This window comes from Mandrillus leucophaeus, unplaced genomic scaffold (assembly GCF_000951045.1).
Source record: "Mandrillus leucophaeus isolate KB7577 unplaced genomic scaffold, Mleu.le_1.0 Scaffold261, whole genome shotgun sequence".
In the NCBI taxonomy this organism is placed as follows: Eukaryota; Metazoa; Chordata; class Mammalia; order Primates; family Cercopithecidae; genus Mandrillus; species Mandrillus leucophaeus.
Window position 1 is genome coordinate 161,803 of NW_012102710.1, and position 23,118 is coordinate 184,920.

General features: G+C 40.8%; 1 protein-coding gene across 1 annotated transcript in view; it reads left to right on the forward strand.

Annotated features, from left to right (window-relative positions):
- LDB2 (LIM domain binding 2) overlaps window positions 1–21,621 on the forward strand; it is a 164,971-nt gene extending 143,350 nt beyond the window's left edge. The window contains exons 5-7 of the mRNA XM_011984101.1: window positions 11,010–11,133; window positions 14,447–14,598; window positions 20,028–21,621. Of these exons, the coding sequence (XP_011839491.1) occupies window positions 11,010–11,133; window positions 14,447–14,598; window positions 20,028–20,078 (327 nt within the window). The 3' untranslated portion in view covers window positions 20,079–21,621. The remainder of the gene's footprint in view (window positions 1–11,009; window positions 11,134–14,446; window positions 14,599–20,027) is intronic.
- Window positions 21,622–23,118: the final 1,497 nt, after the last annotated feature.

A 23,118-nucleotide genomic window follows, 5' to 3' on the forward strand; every position in this document is an offset into this window, starting at 1 on the left:
ATAAAGTGTTTCTTTCAGGTGAAAGGTAAAAGTTCTCAACTTAATAAAGAAAAAGAGTCCTGAAGTGAATAAGATCTACAGTAAGAATGAATCTTCTACCTGTGAAGGAAGATAAAGAAATTCTTGCTATTTTTGCTGTTGTACTTAAACTTTATTATAGGTATCTACATATAGGTTTTAAAAAACAGTATATATAGAGTTTGGTACTATTGAGAGTTTCCAGCCTGTGGAAACTCTATGGATTTTGGGACCTGGTAACCCGTAAAATCACATGAGCCAATTCCTTAAAATACATATGTACAGACATGCGTACATACATACACATACCCTATTGGTTCTGTTTCTCTAAAGAATCCTGACTAATATAGTGACCTACAATAGTCAATGTCTGAGGCCATTTAGAGTAATTCTGAGCCACTGGCCTTCATTTTTAGTGCCTTGGCTCAACTGTAGGACAATAATTCGCCAATGAGAATCTTTAAAACTTACCAGAAATTTGCTTGTACCTCTCTAGGTGACAGACAGCACTCCGTAGATGTTTGTTAACGATTGTTATGTATTTCCAGACAGATGATTCCTCTTTCTTTTGTAAACATCTAGCTACTGTGCCCTAGAATTTAGAGATGCTGCTAGAACCCACAGATGGGATATTTGAGGCAATAGCCCAATGGTCAGAACAAGTTATATATACCTTAGACAGAGTGACCAATATTTTTTAGACATCCATTGTATCATCAAAATCTAATTTTCAGGTTGTGTGTGTATATATATTTACATTTCTCTCTATATATACAGAGATACATAGAGTTGTTCCTCAGTAACCATAGGGGTTTGGTTGCAGGACCCACAGACACCATAATCCCCCATATAAAATTGTATATTTGCACATAACCTTTGTACTTCTGCTCATATATTTTAAATCATCTCTAGATAACTTACAATGCCTAATACAATGTAAATGCTAAATAAGTAGTTGTTATACTGCATTGCTTAGGAACTAATGACAAGAAAAAAGTCTGTACATATTCAGTATTGACACAACCATCCATTATTTTTTAAATATTTTTGACCTGTGATTGGTTGAATCCACAGATGTGGAACCCCCAGATAAGAAGGGCCAATTGTACATACATGTAAACATGCACACACACGGCAGGGAACGTCTATAAAATTTTAATAGATGTGTTATGCCTAGTGTCAAAGTGTCTTCTGTGAACCCCCTGCCCCACTCTTGGTAATAGTCCAATCATAATAAGCATGTATAGAGCACTTTCCATAAGCCAGAAACCTAGGTAAATACCTCAAATAAATTTGCTTCTTTCTCCTAGTTACCCCACTAGTTAGGTACTAAGGTTATCCTAACCTTGCTGATGGGGAGACTGAAACGCCAAGAGATTAAGTCGCTTGCCCAAGGTCACCCCCTTATTAAGTAGGTGGAGTTTGAACCCAAGCTGAATTTGCTTGCCTAGCCACAACACATGAGACTCCCAGACACCCAAAGTCCTTCATCTTGCATATATTGTCTAATTTCTTATAAATCATGTATGTCAATCAGAGCCCACCCAAGAAAACAAAACCCACACCTGCTAATTTAAAAGAGGAAATTTAATATAGCATATGCTTTTAAAGATGTTGGAGATAGACAAACAATCAGAGGAAGATGCAGAAGCACTAAGATTAGCAATTGCCACTCCGGGGGCTAGAAGAACAAAGGCAGAAGGTGTAGGGTCACATGGTGTCAGCTGGAACTGTAACGGATGTGTCTGATGACAGCTGCTGAAAAGGCTACCTAAACTACAGAGAAAGCAAGAAATACCCCTCCTTATTTCCTTAACCATAGAGTAGGTTGAACAGGCTCCCTCAAAATTCATATTCCCCTGGAAACTTAGAATAATGTGACCTTATTTGGGAGAAGAGTCTTTGCAGATGTTATCAGTTAAGGATCTCAGCATGAAATCATTCTGGATTTAGAGTGCACCCTAAATCCAATTACTGGCATCCTTATAAGAAGAGGAGAGAACAGAGACACAAGGGCAAAGGCCATGTGCAGATGGAGGCAGAGATTGGAGTGATGCAGCTACAAGCCAATGAGCCCCAAGGATTGCTGGTGCCACCAGCAGCTAGGACAAGACATGGCAGGATTGTTCTTGGGAGCCTTCAGAGGGAGCTCAGCCCTGCCTACTCCTTGATTTCAGATTTCCAGCCTCCAGAACAGACAGAATACATTCCTGTTGTTTTAAGCCACCCAGTCTGTGGTACCAGGATATGGCAGTCCTAAGAAACTAACACAACCTGCTTCTATCTAATCTCCCTGGGTACCTCCAACTGGCCAAACCTCTCCTGAAGCCAGTTGGCAAAGACAGCTGGGAAATAATGTGCAGGGGCTTGTCTCCTGCCATGCAGAGCTGGAAGGAAGGAGCAGGTCTAAGAGCAAAGAAGCAAATAACCTGAGCATTGTGGAAGGGGTTGCCCATGCAGGAAGACATGGCAGAGAAATGACGGCTGTAGCATCAGAGGTAAAGAAAAGAACAGAAGGGGCCTTGAATGGTCTCTTCATGGGCCTAACGGGTGCAGCAGAAATCATGAGCTTGGCTAGTCTGACGGGGCTGCCCCAGGGTAGGAAAACAGACCAAGCACTTCTCCCCTGGGTGGGTCTGAAAAGCAGTCAATGGCCTCCTTCCCGAAAGCCTCAAAAGTGAAATTGGGGAAGATCACTCTGGAAGAAGGATGGTCCCTTCAAGACTGGAGTGACAGCTGCTGCTACTCTCCTCTGCCTGAGAACAGAGGGACTCCCTGTCTTCAGGGTTGGATGCGATAACTTTCATGAGTAATCAATTTGCAAACAAACTGAGAAAAGGCAACACATCCCCCGGTTGAATCTTCAGATAAAAAGGAGGATGTTTTGAATTTGACAACCAATCTATCTTTAATCCTATCAGGAAATAAACCTGAATCATAATCTGATGTTTTGGAATTGCATCGCTTCTAAGGGAAAGTGTTTCCTCTATCCCTTGTTTTTCTTCTTCAGAGCAGAGTGAGTTTAGTCATGTGGATGCCTGTTATTCATTCTTATCTGCTTCTTGGTGGGGATTATTTGCTTTTTTTTTTTTTTTCTTTTTGATTCCATATATTATCTTTTCATTATGTGTTTCCTAATTAGGAGAGACTCCTTCACTCTTAGATAAGAGTTTGTTTCTTAATCTCCCCCCACGACCCCCATCATCTGAGGTCTTTCTAGTACAGATTTAGCCAGAGGAGTAAATTACTGGTGGTGGGGCGGTGGGGAGGGGAGGGCGAAAAAACCTGGCTTGTGGAATTGAACATTTGGTATTTATCACTGAATTCTAAATATAGGTTATTATCAGAGACGTTAGCTACTAAAATGCCATGTACCATTGACCTGATTACTACTCTTTGGGGCATTCATTGTATCTAGTGACCCTAAGACTTGCAGAGACCACATGACTTACTTCCCAAAGAAGCTTCTCAGTCCCATAACACATTGAGCTCCTGGCTCAGTGGGGCTGGCCTTTAAGGCCACAGCACTTCTCATCACAACAGTGTTCATCTTTTGAGTGCTGACCTAGTTCCAGGCTTTTGTATTAAGGGCTTCCTTACTTTGTTTCAAACTGTCAGAGATAAGTAGTATTATCCCCATTTTCTAGATGAGGAAACTGAGATTCAGAGAGGCTAAAATTCTTGGCAAAGAACACATAGCTAGACAATGGCAGACTTGGAGGATTTGAACCCAGATGAATCTGCTTCTAAAACCTACACCCTTTTGCATCACCTACCTCTCTGTGTAGGTTTTGGAACCAGATTCATCTGGGTTCAAATCCCCAAGTTTCATGTATTAGCTCTGTGGATCAACACCATTTGCAAAGAGAAACTCAAAAACAGTGAGAGGCTTTGAACTTGGTATCTTAGAAGTCATTTAAGCCACTGATATTCAGAGAGGTAGACAACATAGCACTTAGGAGTTAATAGTACAGGGTTGAAGTCAGAGATACTTGACTGAACCTCTTCTCTGCCCTTCAAATAGCTGTATTGCCTTGGATACACTGTAGGAACCACATTCTTTATCACTAGTTCTGGATGATTTAATGGGTTTTGAGTATGAGTTTTCTCACCTGTAAAAGTGGGCCAAAAGGTGGGAGTGAGGGTTAATGATATAATAATATAAGGTGCATACTCCATGGATAGACTAGGCATTCTGTAGATATTATTAAGTTATGAGTCAACAAATATTTGAGTATACCTAATGCCATGTTAAATGAAAAGAAAAGTAAAACCTAGCTTGCCGTATATAAGAGGTGAACAAGGCTACAAGAAAGGAAAATTTCTAATGCAAATATAAACACTGGGATGTGCAAAGATTCACGATAAGTGCTATAGAAGCAAAAGAGTCCCTTGCAGGATAGGATGGTTGGAGACAGAGGTGGGATTTGAGCTGGACCTTGGAGGACCTTAAATGGTTCAGATAGTGTGACTTAGTGTGGGTGAGTGGTTCTCAACAAGTAAAGGAGCTGTCTCCAGAATATAATTCAGCTATGTCACTGGGCATATAGTTTAGTTGATCTGATACCTTTTTAATGCAAAACTTTCACAATAAAGGAAGCAGTGAATTGAACATGCTCGGCCTCAAGCTCTTTATCCTATTATGAAGATGTAACAAGTCATTTGCAGCCACCTCCTTGGAATAGTACTGATTTAGTTCAAGCGTCAACAAACTTTCTGTGAAGGACAAGATAGTGAGTATTTTTTAACGTGTAGGCTGTCCAGTTACTGAGCTTTGCTGTAGCACAAAAGCAGCTATCGACAGTAAGTAAGCATGGATATTTAGTCCACAGGTCATAGTTTGCCAAATCCTAGTTAAGACGACTGGGAAAGAGGAGAGAAGGCCTTTTAAGCAAGAAAAACAACACAAGCAAAGGTCCGAGCAACGCGTTCACCTAGCAACTCTGCAGAGACCTACATACAAAGAGTAGAAGGTTCAAGGCCATAGGATGTCACACAAAAAAGATGGAATTAAAATGTTGATGGTAGACAGAGCCTACGTTGGGAGATAATCAAATACTGCTTTGTAGTTCACAGCCAAATCTGACAAGCACCACCTGTTCCTGAGATTCAGGCAATGAGATGCCCCAGAAGAATGGGTATGAGTGTGTAGTGAAAAGAATCGAATTTCTCCAGGAGAGCTGTCAAATGAAAAGCAAAACAAGAGCAAAACACTGCACTGTCTACATTTGTTAGGCCCTCTGTTAATATGAAAAGGCAGGAATCCTGGGACTGAGCTAAGAGCTTCCTGCCTGACCAGGACATACATATGCATTGTGCAAAGCATTTTCCATGCAGGAGACAATCATTTATTTATCAAATGAACAAATTCATCACTTCAGAGTACACAGGACCATGCCTGATTTGTCTGCCATTAACAAATGACTCCTTGCTATAAATCTGGCCAAGCTATCTATTATCCATCCACCCATCCATCCATCCATCCATCCATCCACTCATTCATCAAGTTCCTGTTGTGATTACAAAATTTCATACCAAAGGGTCAGTCTTGGGGTCAGAATCTCAGAAAAAAAGAGGTCAGAAGCATAGGGGAGCAAGCTCAGCCTAAAACATTCACTAAATCTGCAAAAAGATGTCCTTGGAACTTTGCCAGGATGAACAATGGCTTTCTTAGGGATCTTATCTGGACTTGACAGGGACCCCATGTTTATGGGTTTTATATTCAAAGAGTGATCACGGGCCTTGCTGATCCCTTCCCTTTCCACAGTGTCCTGGGATTCCTCATGGTATTCTTCACTCCGGTCCTACCCCAGGAAGAGACCAAACAAAAGTGCAAGCCTGCATGCAGACTGCTGCAGATGTCGCAAACATGTTGTCTGTGGCCTCTCCTTTTAGGCAAAGGGAAAAAGTCCAGTGGGCACTTTGCAGCTGTCCTGGCTGTGCAGATTAATTTTTTCAACATCAAAGGACCATGTGTTATTATGCTCAGTTCCACAATGTGCATTTGCCTGGTGATTTTTTGTGTGTGTATATGGAGTGGGGTAATGAGGAAAAGGCATATATCTTGTAACTTGTCTCATACTTATTACAAACAGGGGACTCTTCCTAGAGTCGATGGAAGGGGCTATAGAGGATTCAACAACCACCAGAAATTTTGTACAAAATTTGAAAGACAGGCTGCATAGCCTTCACCGGATTCTCATGAGGGTCTCAGACCTCAGGGAGAGTACGAACGGCAGCTCCCAAAAGATTTGACTAGCGACTAAGGGAACCCACTCCCCAAACCTGCTTCCTGATTTCATTTCATAATGCCCCAGGCCTTTGCTGTTGCCAAGATGCGCTGGCTTACTGCCAAAGAAGACAGGCTCTTATCTGAGTTAGTTCTGCCACCTACAGCACACAGCCCAGCAAAGCCATTGCATGCTTGCAGCAGAGAAGAAACCTCATTTGCATACATGAATAAGGGGAGGGCTGCCTCTCCAGCCCCAGACTCTCCACTGGAAGAAAAATGACTTTGGGGATTCTTGATTAGCATTCAGAGATGCAGGCTCCTTTGGGGTGGGTTACAGCGATGGAAAGATATTTTTACATTAAAGGGAAAGGGATAAATTTTGAGGATTAGCACCTGAAAAAGAAATGTTGCTGAAAGCCCAGAGAGGAAAGTCACTGCAAAAAAGGAAAAGACAGTGAGCTCAAGAGTCCTCACAATAAGTGTAACCCTCCCATTTCATAGCATGCCCAATGCTAATAGTCCTTTCTAGGTCCAAACGGGTCACCCCCACCATCTACCTTGTCGTACAATGAAAAATCCTTGCTTTGGAAGAATGTAATTTCCTAAGGCAGGATAGTTTTCTTAATATACTTAAAGCAATTTTAAGGATTACCTCTAAGGGGAGAGATTGTGTTATTCGCATTTTTGTGTCCCCAGCACCAAGCAGAATGCTTGATACTTAGGAGGAAGCTCAGTAAATGTTTGTTGATGTAAAGTAATAGAAATGTAGTTTGTGTTGCAACCTATGCATGCTTGCTAATATATAATCATAATATCTACAGATTATTAAATAGTCATGCATTAGACATATTAACTCAAATTCTCATGACAGTATATAAGATGGGTATTGTTTTGCAGGTAAAACTGAAACCCAGTGTTTTTAAATAACTTACCCAAGGATGCATACCTAGTGACAGTCAAAATCCATACCTAGACTTCTTAGCTTATAAATCCATGTTTGTTCCACTCCACCCATGTATTTTATCTCCAGTGTAAGCTCATTTACAATGAGTGGTAAATGAACCAAATGTAAATAATTTGAAAATGTTGAAAACATTTTTAACTGTTTTAAATACTAAAAAATATACTGTAAAATGTTTCCCAGTCTTTAGGATTTCTCTGAAGTTTTTCTTACCATTCTTGCTTAATAATAGAAGCAAATATCTTCTGACCCTGTGTGGAGCTAGCAGTGGTACTTCTTTGAGGGATGACCCACTCTTAAATCTACTTGCATAGATAATTGTGGAATCTTTCACTCCTTTTGGTCTGGTGAGCATTAATGGCTTGGAGAGGCAATGAAGTAGTCTGTAACTTACACTTTGATTTGTAGCAAAGCATCCTTTTTACAATTTTTATTTTAGATTCAGGAGGTACATGAGCAGGTTTGTTACACGGGCATGTTACGTGATGCTGAGGTTTGGGCTTCTATTGATACTGTCACTCAGATAGTGAACTTACTACCTGATAGGTAGTTTTTCAACGTTCCCTCCTGCTTTTGGAGTGCCCAGTGTCATTGTTCCCATCTTTGTGCCCATATGTACCCAATGTTTAGCTCTCTCTTATAAGTGAGAATATGCAGTATTTGGTTTTCTGTTTTTGTGTTAAGTCACTTAGGATAATGGACTCCAGCTGCATCCATGTTGCTACAGAGAACATGATTTTGTTCTTTTTCGTGACTGTGTAGTATTCTATGGTGAGTGTGTACCACATTTTCTTTATCCAGTCCACCACTGATGGGCTTGATTCTATGTCGTCGCTATTGTGAGTGTTACTGCAATGAACATGAGTGAAGGTGTCCTTTTGGTAGAAGGATTTGTTTTCATTTGAGGATATACCCTGTAGTGAGATCAGCAAGGAATTCTTAACAGAGGAATGCACACATAGAGTCTTCATGAGTTGGAATATGGAGTTAGCTGTATAGTAACCTTGCCTTTTTCACAGGTTTTTCCATATTAACACTTTAGACTTCAAAAAGGACATCAAAGTAAGCAAGACTGAAGACCCAACATTACTAACCCAGGTCTCATTACTTTACAGCCTGATTTAGTAGGGTTGGTGTCTTGGTCCCTTTGATGTGCATATTCCTTGTGTTGTTCAGGCTTTGAAATCTTATTGTCTTCCAGAGAAATTGCAAATGTAAGAAAAGTGCAGCTGACCCTTAAATGGGGCGAGTGGTTTAAGCAAGCTTAGGTCAGTAATAGGTACAAACAACTGAAGAATCTTTCTAGGTAAAGATAATTATCATCCTTAGACTTAAGAAGGAAGGAAGAGAACTTGAGAAAATGGGAAGAAGTGAGAAGAGAATGGACTTAGAACTGGACACCACTGGGGTTTGTGCATGTCTTGCTGTCTCTATTATCTATTTGAAAGCCCTGGATATATAGGTTAGTGGACCGCAAATTCTAGTCGTGTTTGTCAGAATTATGTGAGGGCATAGGGATACAAAAATGTGATTCCTTTTCTTACCTATCATAAGGGTCACTCCTATAACAAAAGACAAATTAACAAGAGAAAAGTGTAACATATTTATTGAAGCAAAGTTTTACATGACACAGGAGACTTCAGAATGAAGACCCAAAGATACAGGAAAAATGATTCATTTTTATGTTTAGGCTACATGAGGAATGCACAATTGTGATGGACTGTGATTGGACAAAAAGAGTATGACCGAATGGTCACAGTATATTACTCTCAATGTATAGGTATAGTACTCAGGTATAGTACTCTCAATGCAGGTATAGTACTCTCTAATGGGAATAACTGAGTAGGGAAACCCAGCAAAGCCTGTCTGTTCAGATTCTTCTTTGTCTCTCCGCTCAGCACTCCTTCCTCCTGGGTATGGGACAGGATCCTTGCTGGAATGGGGGTCTTATGACCTACTTCCAAAGCGGATCACAGAATTTCTTTATGGTCAGCTCTTACACAGAAAGGCAGGAGGAAGTTAGAATAATATGTTTAGATTTTATGTCTACCTTTAGCGGGGATGGGTTCTGGTTTCTACGACTTTCCTTGGGGAAGAGGCATTCTAGTTTATATGGCTTGCTGTGGGGGAGAATAAGGGGCAGGAGACAGTAGGGCAGGAGAAAGTAAAAGACAAACTTTGCTTCATACAGAGGCCTTCACTTGGGGGCATCGTTTTCTGAGCCCCAACAGGAGTATGTAGATTTGGAACCCCACCTCAAGACCCAATGAAACAGAAGTGACATAGCCCCGAAATCTGAATTTTTAACAGTCAGCCCATTTGATTCTGATGGAAATGTTTCTTAGACCACACTTCAAGAAACGTCGGCATAGGAAGATCCTCCAGACTTTCTAAGAATCACTCTTTAAATGCATCTACTCATTTTAATTAAACTAGGAACACAGAGATAAAAGGCATAGTCTCAGCCTTCGAAGAATTCATGGCCTAGTGGTAAAGGCAGACTTAGAAGCAGATGGTTTCATAGCATGAATGAGTGAGTCCATACAGCAGAAGGAGCTGGGTGCTGAGAACTGAAGAGAGGCACCCAGCTCAGCCTGTGTGGGGACAGGTGCACATCTGGGAGGAAGGCTTAACAGAAGAAGTAACTATGTCTTCAAGGATGAGTGAGTATTCTCCAAGAGGAGGGAAGAGAAGAATTCCAGGTAGAGAGAGCTCAGAGGACCAAAAGCAGAGTGGCCTCTAGGGACATGTTCAAGATGAGGGATGGCATAAGAAGAGAGGCTAATAAGGAAGGTAGGCTGATGACGCTGAAGACTGCACATCTGTCTTTCATAATAAGGTGATGCTTTTTCACAGAAGAAGGTGCATGGCCAATATTTATATCATTGTAATTGCAATAGTGATCAATGTACAATTCCAAATTGTGGTCTCTGTCCTCATAGGTATAGTACTGTCAATGCAGTGGTATTCTGATAAGCTTCCAGTTGAAAAGGAATTCGGAAAAGTCCAAGGCAATCCTATATGGTTTTATCTTCTTGTTTTCCTCATTAATCTTTGTCATCAGACATCTTAGACGAAAGTAAGGCTGAAAAAAATCTAACCAAAGGAAGGAACAAGGTGGCTGTATGCAGAACCACAAAAAAAAATCCTCCCACATTGAATGTTGACATATGTTATTTACAGTATCGTCATGTATAAAATACAGATGAGTACATGAATAAAAATAAAATAGCATTCACCATCCACCTTTCTAAGAGTTAAGATCAAAAAGTGCCTGTAGTTTCCACTCTGTTCTCCAGTTTAAAAGATGAATTTCACTACCAATCTGCATAAACTAGCATTGTAACTCACAGCGTGTGCTTATACAAACAAGAACAGAAACCAGAGTAGAAATCGAAGCATGCTGAAAGAAGAGGGTTTTTTGTTTGTTTGTTCGTTTTTGTTTTGTTTTGTGTTTTTAACCAGAGAGAGTTATTTGAATTCAGAATAGAACTACATATATCCACCCCATTGTCTGTACAGGAGTGTGTGTGTGTGTGTGTGTGTGTGTGTGTGTGTCTCTATATGTGTATCTGTGTGAATCACATTCAGCTGTAATATCATATTATAAATGATAATTAAGTAGATATAGTCAAGTTTTTGTAATATTTATTTTTCCTCACATTTATATAAAGAAAATGAAAACCAGGAAAATAAAAGTATCCTCAAGGCTGTCTACTTGATTCCAGCTGTTAACATTATCTATTGTAATTAGTATTATAAAGTAGTGAAATGCCAATGTCTTTGAACTTCTTGCAGTTGTGTGTAATATTGGAGCCAATGCAGGAACTGATGTCGAGACATAAAACTTACAACCTCAGTCCCCGAGACTGCCTGAAGACCTGCTTGTTTCAGAAGTGGCAGCGGATGGTGGCTCCGCCAGGTACACCCTCATTCTTCGCTCTTTCTCTAAATTCGTTTTCAGAGGTGTCTTCCAGGGATGAAGTGATGTGAAAAGGAGGAAGGTGATCATTAATGTAACAGGACAAGTAGCTTATTAGGGATATTCTGACCATGGTTGTGGGCATAGAGACAATGAATTTGTGACATGCGAACATCCTTAAGAATTATCTACAGTCTCCTTGCTTATCAGATTAGGACCTGCAACTCAGAGAGGTAAAATGACGTGTTCAAGGTGATCAAGAAGGTCATTGGCAAAGTTGAGATCAGAGCCAGGGGTCCCTGTCTCCCAAGCTAGTGGTTCTTCCACTGAGCCAGATTGCTGGCTTTTCACAGCCTAATGTTTTAGGTTTTTTGTTTTTTTAAGAATGGTAGAAATTATGAAAAAGAACAAAGAAAGGGAAGATAAGGAGGAAGGAAAGGAGAAAAAAGGGATAGAAAGAAGGAAGAAAGAAAGAACAAAGGAATGAAGGAAGAAAGGAGGAAAGGAATGAAGGAAAAATGAAGTTTGCTCTATTTTTAAAGATATATTGTATCAAAAGTTCTGATCATGAAGAGAATACATAAGCCATTCCATTTCCCTCACTTCCCTAGAATGCAGTTTAGATACTACAGTCTCCTGCTGGGGTTCTGAAATTACCGCTTCAAGTCATCATTAATTGTCTTCCTATCTAATACACTTTCACTCCCAGGCGTGTGTTGAGCCTCATTGATCATAAAAGCAAAACGTATCCCTTCGCTAAAAATTATTTTTATAAAGAGTAATTATTAACACGAGGCACATAGCTTTCTGAATCACAAAATATAATGGTCACCTTCGGCTGGTAATTGGCCAGGGGTTTTACATAAAATGAATATAGCAAATTTAATCAAGTACATATTTAGAAAGCTGAGAAAATAAGTGTTATTTTATGTAGAATAGTTACATCCCCATCTTATGGGAATTTTAGACTTTTGGAATATTATTTTCCAAATATGTTAAATGTGCTTAAATTGGCTTTATTTTTTCTTTTAATGCTAATAAGGCTTTACAGAAAAAAAGCAATCCACTCAGCAAATGCTTTGAGCACCTATATTTTCTAACATAGGTGTACATAATTAATATATTATTCATTAATTCCTTCATTCATTCAATAATTATTTATTGAATTTTACTAGGGTCCAGACATGGTTCTAGCCACTGGGAGTTACAACACTGAATAAAACATGCAAAAATATTGAATCCTTACCATAACTTTAAATATATTATCTCCATTTTATATAGTGCGCTCTGAGACTTAGGGTAGTAATTTGACACAGCCAGTCTCATGGCTAACAAATGAAGGAGGACTGTGTCACAAAAAGGTTTTCATGTCTCCAAAGTCCATTACTTTACTACCACAGCCACCTACTGTTAATGGGAATAGTCCAGAGTTTGCATTTTAGGTACATTTGCCCCAGTGTCATGTCAAATTACAAATTTAAAAAGTACCAAATTTATACTCTTAAGGTCAAAGAAAGAAGATGCTTATCAGCAGTGGGCCTGAGTATCTGCTGGACTTTAGAATGTCCTCCTCAACCCTTTATTCAACTCCATGACCTGGAACAGTTCTATATCCTGTTCCTCTCATCCTTCAGAACAAGCACCCAGAACTCGATGGAGGAAAATGATAGACCATTTGATGAAAATCTTTAAGCATAAGAGACAAAATATTTACGAATGACAAAAAAAATAGTAGATAAGTAGAAAAGTCAAAAGTCAGAAGTCAGGGATACTCTTTGGACTAAGTGGTCTTTGAAATGAGCCTTAGAGGAAGATCCTTCCCATTGTCCATCAGAAGTGGCATAGGTGGGTTTTTTTGTTTGTGTGTTTTTGTTTTATTTTGTCTTGCTTTGCTTTGTTTTTGAGACACGGTTTTGCTCTGTCACCCAGGCTGGACTGCAGTGGCACAATCATAGCTTATTGCAGCCTCAACTTCCAGGCTCAGGTGATTCTCACACCTCAGCCTCAAGAGTATCTGGGATCCCTGGTGCCTATCATCACACCTGGCTAATTTGTATGTATTTTGTGCAGATGGGGTTTCACCATGTTGCCCAAGTTGGTCTCGAATTCCTGGGCTCAAACAATTCACTAGCCTCGTCCTCCCAAAATGCTAGGATTATAAGTATGAGCCATGGCACCCGGCCAGCATAGGTGTTTTAAGAAAATTTTACAAGGCCCTCTTATTTGGTTCCAGTGTGGCCCTGAGTTGCCTTCTCTCCATCACAGTCAGGTCTAAAATAGAGTTAGCAAAAAGGATGCTCTTACTTGCCATTTCCAACTTATTCAGTAACTGGCAGGAGAAGGCTTCTGAAACTTTCTCATTTATGAAACAAAGATTAAAATAATAGTTCCTAAATAATAGGATTTTTTAAATATAAAATAGTACATTGGAAACATTAAGAATAGTGACAGGCATTGCATAATGTTCTATACCTTATAAGTAACAAACAAATAAATAAAGACTATTTATCTTACCACACTTTACCTTGGGTCTCTATATTTCCATTAAAATGTTGCCCCATCCTTCAAGTCCAAAATATTTTTCTCTATTTTTGAATAGGCCTTTCTTTAAGAGGTCTAGTTTCCCCTCAGTAATATACTGGCTATACCATATACTCAGACATATTTTTTTCTTGCAATTTTGGAATAGCATTCATTAGACAGCAGGGCCCAAACCATGGGTATTCCTTCTGAACTTGGGAATCCCTAAGCTCCACATCCACAGCTGATGGAACTGACTTTACTTGAGAATTCTATAAAGGTATAATAGAGGTGGGCTGCAATATAACATTTTACCAGTAGATGCTGCTGTTGCACACTGGCTCACGAATTTGGCTATCTAAAGTTCCTACTTCACTCGTACCTTGGAGGTACCCTAGGGATCCCAGGAGTCCTCTCTTTGTTTTAAAGAGAAGACACACCAGAGGAAAAAAGTTTCCCAAATTTTCTAACGGCAAAATATTTTAAATCCAATTAAGAAAGTGGTACTTGTAGTTACACCCCTAAAAAATATTTTTACAAAATTAAATATATATAATTAGAACAATTAAATAAAAATTATTTGATCTACATACAAAGAGTGACACATATTTTGTGCTAAAAATACATCTACAGTTCCCTCCTTTTATTCTTTCTAAAGCTATAGGAAATGGAAAATGGTTTAAATATTCTACTCTTAAGTTTACAAAGACAGCTTCCTTAGGGGAACCATACTGATGATTGCCTTGTTGCTTTTGCCCTAGAACTGATCCCTCTTCCCTTTTCCATATTGCAGCAGAACCCACAAGGCAACCAACAACCAAACGGAGAAAAAGGAAAAATTCCACCAGCAGCACTTCCAACAGTAGCGCTGGGAACAATGCAAACAGCACTGGCAGCAAGAAGAAGACCACAGCCGCAAACCTGAGTCTGTCCAGTCAGGTACCTGTAAGTCTCGCTTTCCTCTTAGGCCCAAAATCCTAACCGCCTGCTTTCTACTCAGAGGGCCCAAATTAAAGTTTCTTTTCACTGAAAAAAAAAAAAAAAAAATCCTGGGCAGATTGGAGGTGGGGGAGGGAGTAAAGACAGGGACAGAGGTTGGGATGGGAGGGAGGAACTCTGCCATGGAAACCTTCCCCTGCAAACTGGGAATTAGAAAGGAATATTAAGAGTCGTGCTGCAATGGGACCTGAATTAAAAAGCCATCAGAGTCACAGACAGGAGATATGTCACTTAAGGTTTAATTAAAATATCACTTAGCAGCATGCCTGGTGGCATATTAGGGCCTCTCAGCACCATCATTGGAGACCCTGTGCTCCACTGGAAACTAGCTCCCAGCGGCTCAGTCCCATATTGTAATTCGACTGGGCCTTCCCCAACATGGGCATCCTCTCTTATTTTAAGACTCAGGTAATTAACCGGCAGCCACTAAAAATGCAGCTCAGTGAAGCTCTCTCTTAGCCCTTTTCATTAGTTAAGGGGGAGGATCAGCCTCTGGTTTGGTCTCAACTCTCTCGAACCCTTGGCCCCTTTCTTTCATTTCTTGATCTTGACAAAGGCCATTAGGAAGGGGACTTCTTTGAATTCCAAAGCTGACAGCTGAGGGTAGTCCCATATAGTGAAAACTGCACAGGAACTCTCTTCATCTCTTATTCATTCTTCGTGAATTCTGTCCCTTCTGCCTAAATCCCTCCCATCTCCTAACTCCCCAGCCCCTTATTAGACTATCTCCTTTAAGTCCTTAGCTCCTTTAAACTGCTTCTGTTCCTTCTCTGCTGTCCCTGTCATACCACCCTGTCACCAGGTGTTTGGCCATCATTCAAATCCTGAGATTTTTCAGTGCTTCGTGGATACCTTTTAGATACTCTGTTTTCCAAAGATGCCCTATTTCTTGTTACATCCCTCAACTAGTACAATTTTACCTTTTCTGTCTTTCTCACGTTTTTCCCCCTCACCCTTCTTGCTCTCATCCTTACCCTTATGGTTCTGATCCTGTTCCATCGCTTCCATGTGGGAGTGGACCTTTGCACAGGGATTCCTCACTGACTTCCAAGTGTGTATTTCAAATCTGCCCCCACCCACTTGTACCTACTTTCCATTGGTCAGTTCTCTTTGGCCAAAACGAACCCCATCAGTACCCTGAGGATTCCTTGGGCCATTGTTTCTCTTCTCCTGTCTCCCACAGACAGGGGGTATACTTTTCATTCCCATTGCATTAGAAAGAAGGGGGCATGGGGAGAATGACCAGCCTAAAATGGAAGGTACCATGTTACATTTTACAAAGTTACAAATTGCAGTCTTCAAATAATGAAAACAGTCTCCAGGTGGTCCTCCACTTTGTGAGCTAGGCTTTACACCTATTGCCGCTGAAGCTCAGGGGGAAAAGCTAAAAGAGGAAAACCCGAGTCTCTTTATTAAAAAAGTATCAAGTTATACCCACTCCTGGTGAAATTTTGAATAGAGAAAATGGCCTGATTTAGATAAATCAGCTGAAAAAGTGTACACAGGAGCCCATTTATTTATCCAATCCTGGAGTTAAAGGCAGTAACATTCGTTAGTTTCCTCTAGCAAATAGGAAAAAAGTGCATCTCAGAGGATTCTGGAATGGTGACATAGCTACTTAAAGGCACTGTAGCTGCAAGAATCCCAATCAGTTTAACAGATGTTTTCTGAGCTCCTACTATGTGCCCACACTGTGCCAGGTAGCAGCAATACCAAGGTGAAAAACAACAACAACAAAGCCCTGTCATGAAGAGCTCACCGTCTCATCTAGGGATGGCAAGGACATTTTCTCTCTCCTGCCAGCCCTCAGAGTATGGTATTGAGGAGGATTCTAAGGTCTAGTCTGGGTTTGGTGGGCCATCCATTAGTGATATCTGACATGGTTGTAGAAGTTGAGAGTAGCAGCTTACGTGTCATATATTTTGACACATATGGACTAGTCAGAATCATTTCAATTTCATTTGAAAAAGGATATAGCTTCTGTACTCTGTTATGCTCCTGTCTTCCAAATCAACAACTGTATTTTACTGGAGGTTGCCTGTATCCAGAGGGTTTTTAATATGTTGAGACCCTTTGGATTTTGTGTGATTAAAAGCAAGGCACCGTTAGGAAGTGAGAGTTGAATTTCAACACTATCTCCACACCATGCAGTTAAAGATGTTTTAATAAAGTAAAATTGTCAGATGTCACAGAGAGACAGAAAGGACAACCAGATTAGGAAAATGTACAAATTCATATGTGTCCTGGAGTTGAATAGACATTAAATGATAAGCGTTGGATGACTTGTGGTGACCACATCTTTTAACCCTGTCTACTGAGTTATCAACACTATTCTACTGGTTAACTAGAGATGCTACCTGCAGGCATCCACTGTCTGGTCCAAAGGCATGTGCCACTATGACCACAGCTGTGGTCTGTGTAGCTGCTGCGGCAGCGATGTGTGTGTCTGGCGAGGGCTAGGGTTTAATCCTTGGATTCTGCTTCTCACTCCATGAGCAGGGGCTAGGAGCGATCCCGAACTGCAGCCTCAACCCTGGGAGGGATGGAGACCTGTGTCATTCAACAGCAGTGACCCCTTCTGGCCAATTTAAGGAGAAGCATTGAGGGGCCCTGAAAGGAGTCACTTCCAGTCCTCCTCAGAGGTTGGTGGTCTTTGCACGGGGGATTAGTGAGAAGATGTGAAGTGGGTGAGAGCTGGTGGCGCCTCTGGGCTTCCAGCGAGGAGCAGAAGTTGGCCTTGTGGGGAGCTGAGGGCATATGGACCTCTCTCAGATGGCTTGCTGTTGCCTCTCGTGGACACACAGGATAGAGATGGGAAGGAAATGTACTCTCACTGCCAATGTTGGGGGGATTTTTAACAAAATGGGGGGAAATGTTGCTAACAACCCCTAAGTAGAGGCAGCCTAGAATGTACATCATGCTTTATTTATTTTGTGTGAGAATGACAAATCCAGACTACCAGAGCAGATAATCACTATCCTAGTCTAGAGGCTTAGAAGAACCAATAGAAAAAATGTGCACATAAATTTATAAGTGGCCTTAACTGTCTATGTGCATATGAAGCCCTTAACTTGCCATTTGTCAATTATGTACACACACACACATACACACACATACACACACACACGCTCTCTCACACACACACACACACACACAACTACATATCTAGCTAGGGATTTTTTATATAATTAGAAAACCATGTGTGACATCCCTTTGAAATTTAGTACATTTAAAAACACCTATGCCTAGACGTCTTTTCCAGTTGCTCCTAGAACAAAGATTCAACAAACAGATTACAAGCCTGTCGGCTCCATTGGAAATGATTCAAACTATTATGTTCATAGTACTTTCCTTGAATGACTGTTGTTTTCTAATTCAATGAATGCATCTGGAGTGTTGGGAGCTTTTCTTTTAATATCATGCTTAAGTTGGCTGCTTTTTATTTTCCTCCTCCTCTTTCAAATTATGCTTCCTCATACTCTCCCATCCTCTCTCGATGACTTTGGAGTCACAATACTAATGCAGACCCATGTGGTTGGTTCTAACATCCTTCTCCTGCCCTGCAATGCCTTATGCATGTGTTTTCCAAGCCCTTCAAGTGTGCTGGACACAAGTCATGAAATGAGATTAACCCTCATGTCACATGCTCTGTACAACCTAGCCCTATTTTTCCATCTCCCTTTGTTCTTGATCGTAAGTGTCATCTCCTAATTGCCTATAACTCAGTGGCACTCTTTTATCCTGAACACCCCCCAGCAGGTAACATTGCAGCTGCCCAGCTAACCAAATACCATTCACGTCTCTGCGGTGGCCATATTCCATCTAAAATCCTGTCATCCTTTCTGCCAGTCAGGACAGTATCTACTTTGTATCTCACCTTAACAGTCTTCATGAGTCTCCTTCCATGTCACTGTCATTTCTGGTTCTTCATTGCGTAATAAATAAATAAATCTTGGAAGCACAGAGCTGAATATCCCCTGGCATTTTTATTGCTGGGTTTACCAAGCTCACATTTTAGTCACTTACTCTATTTGGGACATTTCTTTTTAAAATCATTTTTATCTATTCACAAGAATGATTAGTCAGAAAACATAGTTTGGAAACCTATTAATTATCTCCTCTAACTCAAGAATGGTGGGGAGCAGAAATAGATAAAACAAGGTTTTCCATTGTAAAAGACTAGGGGATAAGTAAGGGATTTGTTCAATGGGCACTTTGAAAATTCTAGAAGGGATTTAGAGATCCCACTGGCCCTTCTCCCGACGGTAGGCAGTGTTCCATTCTACTGCCCCAGGAAAACCTTCTCTGGGCAAAGCTCTAGTAAAAAGAATTTTTGCACAGTTGTCGAAACATTTTATTGAATTAGCCTTTCTACTGGAAACCCCACCCTCTCATCTCCGAAAGCATCTGGCTAGCCCTACTTTCTCTGGCCTCAGTGGAGGCTGATCACAGTTGGTCACTTTCCTGAAGTTACTGCACTTTTAAGTGGAGTATTGCTCAGAGCCTGCCCAGAAGAATCCACCTGACAGATGTCCTGTCCCATACCAAGGTCATTCATCAACCCCATATGGTCCCCTTTGAGCAAAGAAGCTGGAGCTCTGCCCCATGTGTGCATTCTTCTTCCCCATCCCTGGGCCTCTCCAGCTGTGGCCTCCCCATGCTCCCAGCTACAGTAGGTGGCTTACTTATTTGCATGGAAGGACAATTTGTACTTAAAAGAGTGATTAGATGGATTCTTCTTACACGCTTCCATCTCTGATGACTACCAGCTTCATCAATGTAATTATAATTAGCGTTCTTCATCTTCCTTTTATGGCACCAGCTGGACAGACTGGTTCTCTTTACTGCCCAGATGGGTGGCAGGGTTGCCTGTGTGGTGATAGGTGACAGGCACCATGAAATAACAGATGGTAAATTCAGGGCTTGTTGGCAATCAGCAGGTTTTTGCTAATGACTTAATTAGCTATGCAAATTGTCAAATCAGTGTGAACATTGTTTTTATCGAAAACTTTACCTAAATTAATTACCATAATTAAGTAGCAGAATGTCAAGGATATTGGCTGCATAAAAGGGCCTGGCTGAGTAGAGAAAAGAGAGATTCTGTCTTCAATTAAAATGTATATCATCCCTGGGACAGAGAAAATACCGTTTGGAATGAGTTATGTGAATATTGCAGAATTGCACCTTATGTGTGTCTCTGGTCACTGCTAGTTTCCAAAGCCACTCACAGGCCCTAAATAAAAGTGGAAGATTTTTTGAGGTATTGAGAAGCACCCAGCAGAAGGTTCCACAGTCCTCTCAAAAGTCCCCAATGTCGGCAAGTTGAAAGCATGGATTTTTTTAATTTTGAAAAATACATTTTTTTATTTCTGCAGATTGCTAGCATTGCTCGTTCTCCAGTGTCAGGCTGCGCACTAAGGACATAAACTCGCGTGGTTGTTACACATCAGGAGGCGATGTTTATTTCCTGTAGAAATCAAATATGCGTCTCGGCCCCCGACATTGAGACTTGACCCCGTTGTACAGTACACGAGTGTGTCTGTCCTAGATTCCCCGACTCCTCCCACTGTTATTTTAAGCTGAGCTTCTCTCTCCCAAGGTTTCCCTGTAATAATGTCAGCTGCTGTTCACAGGATGTGATGGTGGTAGGAGAGCCAACTCTGATGGGAGGTGAGTTTGGGGACGAGGACGAAAGGCTAATCACTAGATTAGAAAACACGCAATATGATGCGGCCAACGGCATGGACGACGAGGAGGACTTCAACAATTCACCCGCGCTGGGGAACAACAGCCCGTGGAACAGTAAACCTCCCGCCACTCAAGAGACCAAATCAGAAAACCCCCCACCCCAGGCTTCCCAATAAGATTATCCGCACCAGAATCCACTGTCAATAGGCCCGTGGGTGATCATTACGATTGCAGATCTTTACTTACAGGAGAGGAAACAGAAGAGATAAAAACTTTTCCATGCAAATATCTATTTCTAAACCACAATGATCTGATTTTCTTTCTTCTTTCTTTTTTTCTAATTGAGAGGATTATTCCAAATAAGCTTCCATGACCCTTCCTTGGAGGCCTTCACAGGTAATACAGATACTGGCACTGATTGTAATTAAAACGAGAGAAAACTCTAGCGCATCTTCTGGCACGGTTTTAACAACGTGTTTGTGTTGAATTTCCTTTTTATGCATCAAACGAAGGCCATATTGTCCATAAATGCTCAGTGCTCAGGATCTCATTAATATGCCGAACCTAACTACAGATGACTTTTTAATATTGTAAAATATTTTCTGCTTTTTGACTTGCATCTGAGAGTTTCTTGTTTCAGTAAAAAAAGAAAAGACAAAAAAATCAGCTTTGGAAAGTAATTTAAACGTACCTTTATTTTTTTTTTCTTTATGTTTTCTTTCATTGGGCAACAGCTAAGAGGGCCCAGCAAGGTAATTTATGGTCGAGCTGATGTCAATTGGTTCTTAAGTCTTGAGTCGACTCAATTTAGCCCAAGTGCTGAAACAAGAAATGTCATTTTTTTCATCGAAGACACCAGGGCAGATTTTTAAGTAAAGAAAGACAATTGGACCCTTAAGAATTTATGCATTTGTAAAGTTGCTGTTGATCCAAATATTTTCAAGCCATGTAATCCATTGGTTTTGTGGGAAGTTTAATAAACCTGAAACTTTTGTGTGTTTTTAAATTGTACCTGAGTTGACCATCCTTTCTTTTTATAGTATATTTCTTGTATGATATTTTGTAAAGCTCTCACCTGGTTCTTTTATGGGGACTTTTCGTTTTTGGGCAACTCCAGTGTATTTATGTGAAACTTTATAAGAGAACTAATTTTTCCATTTGCATATTAATATGTTCCCCCACACATGTAAAGACACAGTGGCTCCGTGTGTTAAAAACAGCTGTATTTTATGTATGCTTTACTGATAAGTGTGCCAATAATAAACTGTGTTAATGACCAAAGCAAGTGAATCTGGCTATTTGTGTGAGTACGTGTGTAGCAATCTGCTCACAATTATGAGAAGTATTGAGCTTAGATTCATGGTCCAGACTCCAAATGAAGTGGAACCGTAAAACCTGTGTGAAGTAAGTTCACTGTGCGCTGGCTACCAATTCGTCTGAGTCCAGTGAGCCAGAAGACACTCATGTGCAACAAATTACACGGAGTAGGTTTATTACTTACAGACAGGCAGCAAGAAACAACAGAAGCCTAGGAACCATGGGACATAGTCCCCAAGGCTCAGAAAAGCTGCCCAGGGCAGACGGAGTCTCAGCTGTGGTGCAAGGCCCCATTTGCACCACAGCTGAGGGACCCTGGAAAGCAGCCGGACCTGGGTTTTATACCCTGAGGTCATGTGACACGCTGGACTAAAGCACTGAAGGGCATCCTGTTTCTATGAGGGGATGGGTTGGGACCAGAGCTCAGGCTATTTCACCCAGTCACCCCTTATCTCAGGATGTTTCATTCCCAGCTCATGCTACAGTTATTCTTGAGAACAAAGAGCAAGAAAAAGGAGAGAATTGGGTCAGTTTGAGGCCACGGAAGAACTGTCCTACAACCTGTGCCATCTTTTATAAAGCATTGTTTCTTTCCTTGCTTACTGCAGCTACTTGAGCAAACACAGAAATGCCTTCTCTATGCTGAGCCCTGTGCTAGCCAAGGATACAACATGAAAAGATAGACTGAATGGTGTTCTTGGAGGTTGTAGTCAAGTAGAAAGGCAGTAGCTTCCAGTCACTGAGTGCTTGCTCTGCACAAAAGAACTCTACTTAAGGCTCATTATTTCAATTAATCCTCGTGATAACTCCATAGCATAAGCATGATTATTACCATTTTGAAAATCAATGTCTCACGTGCCTATTTTTCTATACAGAGTAAGGAAAATTCACTGGAGTATCTTTTATGTTTAAAGAACATTATTCATAATTTTCACTTTGTGCTAATGATAAAGATGAGAGAGGAAATCTGGTATTATTTATTGAGTGTTTATTAAGTGCCAGGCAATTTCAATTTATCATCTCCGTGAATTCTGGGAAGGGGATTTGAAAGGGGGAAGCTAAAGAAAGGTTAAGCGTCTTAGGTTGAGATCTCTAGAAGCAGAGCCTAAAGCTGGGATTCAGGGACACGAGGTTTATTAAGGGAATGCTCTACAGGAAAAAATATATATATGAGAGTGGGAGAAGCAGGATAGGGACGGAGAAAGAACTAAGGAAAGCTATGGGCCTCCACAGTCAGCTTCCTGGGCCTGCTCCACAAGGTGAGGGCTTTGTAGACCTCACTGAAGAGTTATCCCTGCTTGTGCTACAGTCCAGCCTTTCCGCACCTGTATCAATATCAACACTTCATTGATTGGGAACCATCCCCAGGTGTATGAGGGATTTGTGACCTTCAGAGCAAGATGGCTTCATTAACCAAGGGGCATTCTACAGAGAAGAAACCAACTAGATGCAACAGTGACA